This window comes from Haplochromis burtoni, unplaced genomic scaffold, assembly GCF_018398535.1.
Source record: "Haplochromis burtoni strain Fernald_Lab_line unplaced genomic scaffold, NCSU_Asbu1 Contig_735, whole genome shotgun sequence".
Classification (NCBI taxonomy): Eukaryota; Metazoa; Chordata; class Actinopteri; order Cichliformes; family Cichlidae; genus Haplochromis; species Haplochromis burtoni.
Genome location: NW_024583096.1, coordinates 90,033 through 91,462, shown reverse-complemented (window position 1 = coordinate 91,462; position 1,430 = coordinate 90,033). Strand labels below are relative to the sequence as shown.

At 35.5% G+C, this 1,430-nt stretch overlaps 1 protein-coding gene across 2 annotated transcripts in view; it reads left to right on the top strand.

The window, feature by feature from the left end:
• Positions 1-433: 433 nt before the first annotated feature.
• The window catches only part of LOC121812689 (myelin-oligodendrocyte glycoprotein-like), a 42,895-nt gene continuing 41,898 nt past the window's right edge, over positions 434-1,430 (top strand). The window contains exons 1-3 of one of the 2 annotated variants that reach the window (XM_042215491.1): positions 434-485; positions 858-966; positions 1,269-1,430. In XM_042215491.1, the coding sequence (XP_042071425.1) occupies positions 474-485; positions 858-966; positions 1,269-1,430 (283 nt within the window). In that variant the 5' untranslated portion in view covers positions 434-473. The remainder of the gene's footprint in view (positions 486-857; positions 967-1,268) is intronic. The other variant, XM_042215490.1, reaches the window with a different exon arrangement.

The window sequence follows — 1,430 nt, the reverse complement described above, 5'->3', positions numbered from 1 at the left end:
TTGGAGCAGATCCTTCCACTAAATGGTACGCAGGCGGTCAAAGTACACACTTGCCTTATTCACGTTCAGCACAGCCGAAGATCCTGTAGCGTGTTGAACGCAGGTGCAAACTCACTCAGAGAAACAACCGGTAAGTGTGTGATGTTACTTAAATACAGTTTTATTTTAGTTTTAATGGTGGTTCTTTATTGTAGTTCTAATTTGATAAATTGCAAACTGGTTTTCTTGTTTTATAAACTGTGTTAACTCTATTTGTTAGCTAAGTTTTCATTATATAGAGAATACTATATTTTAAGTTTTTCTTCTGTTAGCCATCATAAAAATAGCGGCCAACCAGTACAGCTTTCTTTTCTTGAACAGGAAGTAGTTTAATGTCAGAATCTAAACACTTTTCTTCTTCCTTGTCTTAGGCTACCTTTATTTTTGGTGTTGACTGTGCTGGACTTTGTGATCAAGCGTATAACTAACACAAAATGGCAGTATTGGTAAGTTGTCTTTTGTTTTGTTTTGTTTTTTGATTGACTAATTTACCCTTTGTAATCCAGTTTAAGGTATATTTGTTTTTGTTGATCAAAAACACAGATTGCCAAAGGAAGGTCTGTGGCAGAAAAAAAAGGAAAACAAAATAATTAGCTTTGCAATAAAAGCATTTTTTTAGTGCACAGTCTACATCAGTATTCAAATTGGTATTTTGTTTCATGTCATTGGCTAAATTTTACAAGATGATCAGTATTTTTTATTCACCTGTTATTGGTGATCTCAGCTGATATTTTTACTTGTTTATGCTTTTTGCTGTCTTAAAATCATGATATACTTTTAAGTAATTAAAATTTGGTGGCTTTATATTCTTTTTCCAGAACTCCAGGATAAATTCCCAATGTGGTCAACTCACTTTGAAACGTCAACCATGCGCTTTGTTTTTTCACCACACTGTGATCCTACTCCTTCTGACAGATATAAGGACAGGTAACATCTACACAAACGTAATCAGCTAAAGTAAATACTTTACACAAAATATATCCTTCTTGGAGGTCTGTGTATATTTTATAATATATTTTACAATTTGTTAGGTGTATAAAAATATAAATGAAACTGAGCAGTCAAGCTTCAGCTGCAGATAATCTAAGAACATTAGATAAACATGACTGTGAGATACAAACTTTGTCCTGTCCTTTCAGGTCAGTCTCAGACAGTAACACCATCTCAAACAATAATCACAGTAGTTGGTGAGGATGTCATCTTACCATGCCACCTTGACTCTGCGTCAGACGCTGTTTCTAAGATTCTGGAGTGGGGGAGACCTGACCTGGATCCCAGATTTGTCCATGTGTGGTTTGAGGGTCAAGACCATCTGGTTAATCAAAACCCATCTTACAAAGGAAGGACATCACTGTCCACTGAGAAACTGAAGCAGGGAGACCTTTCACTGA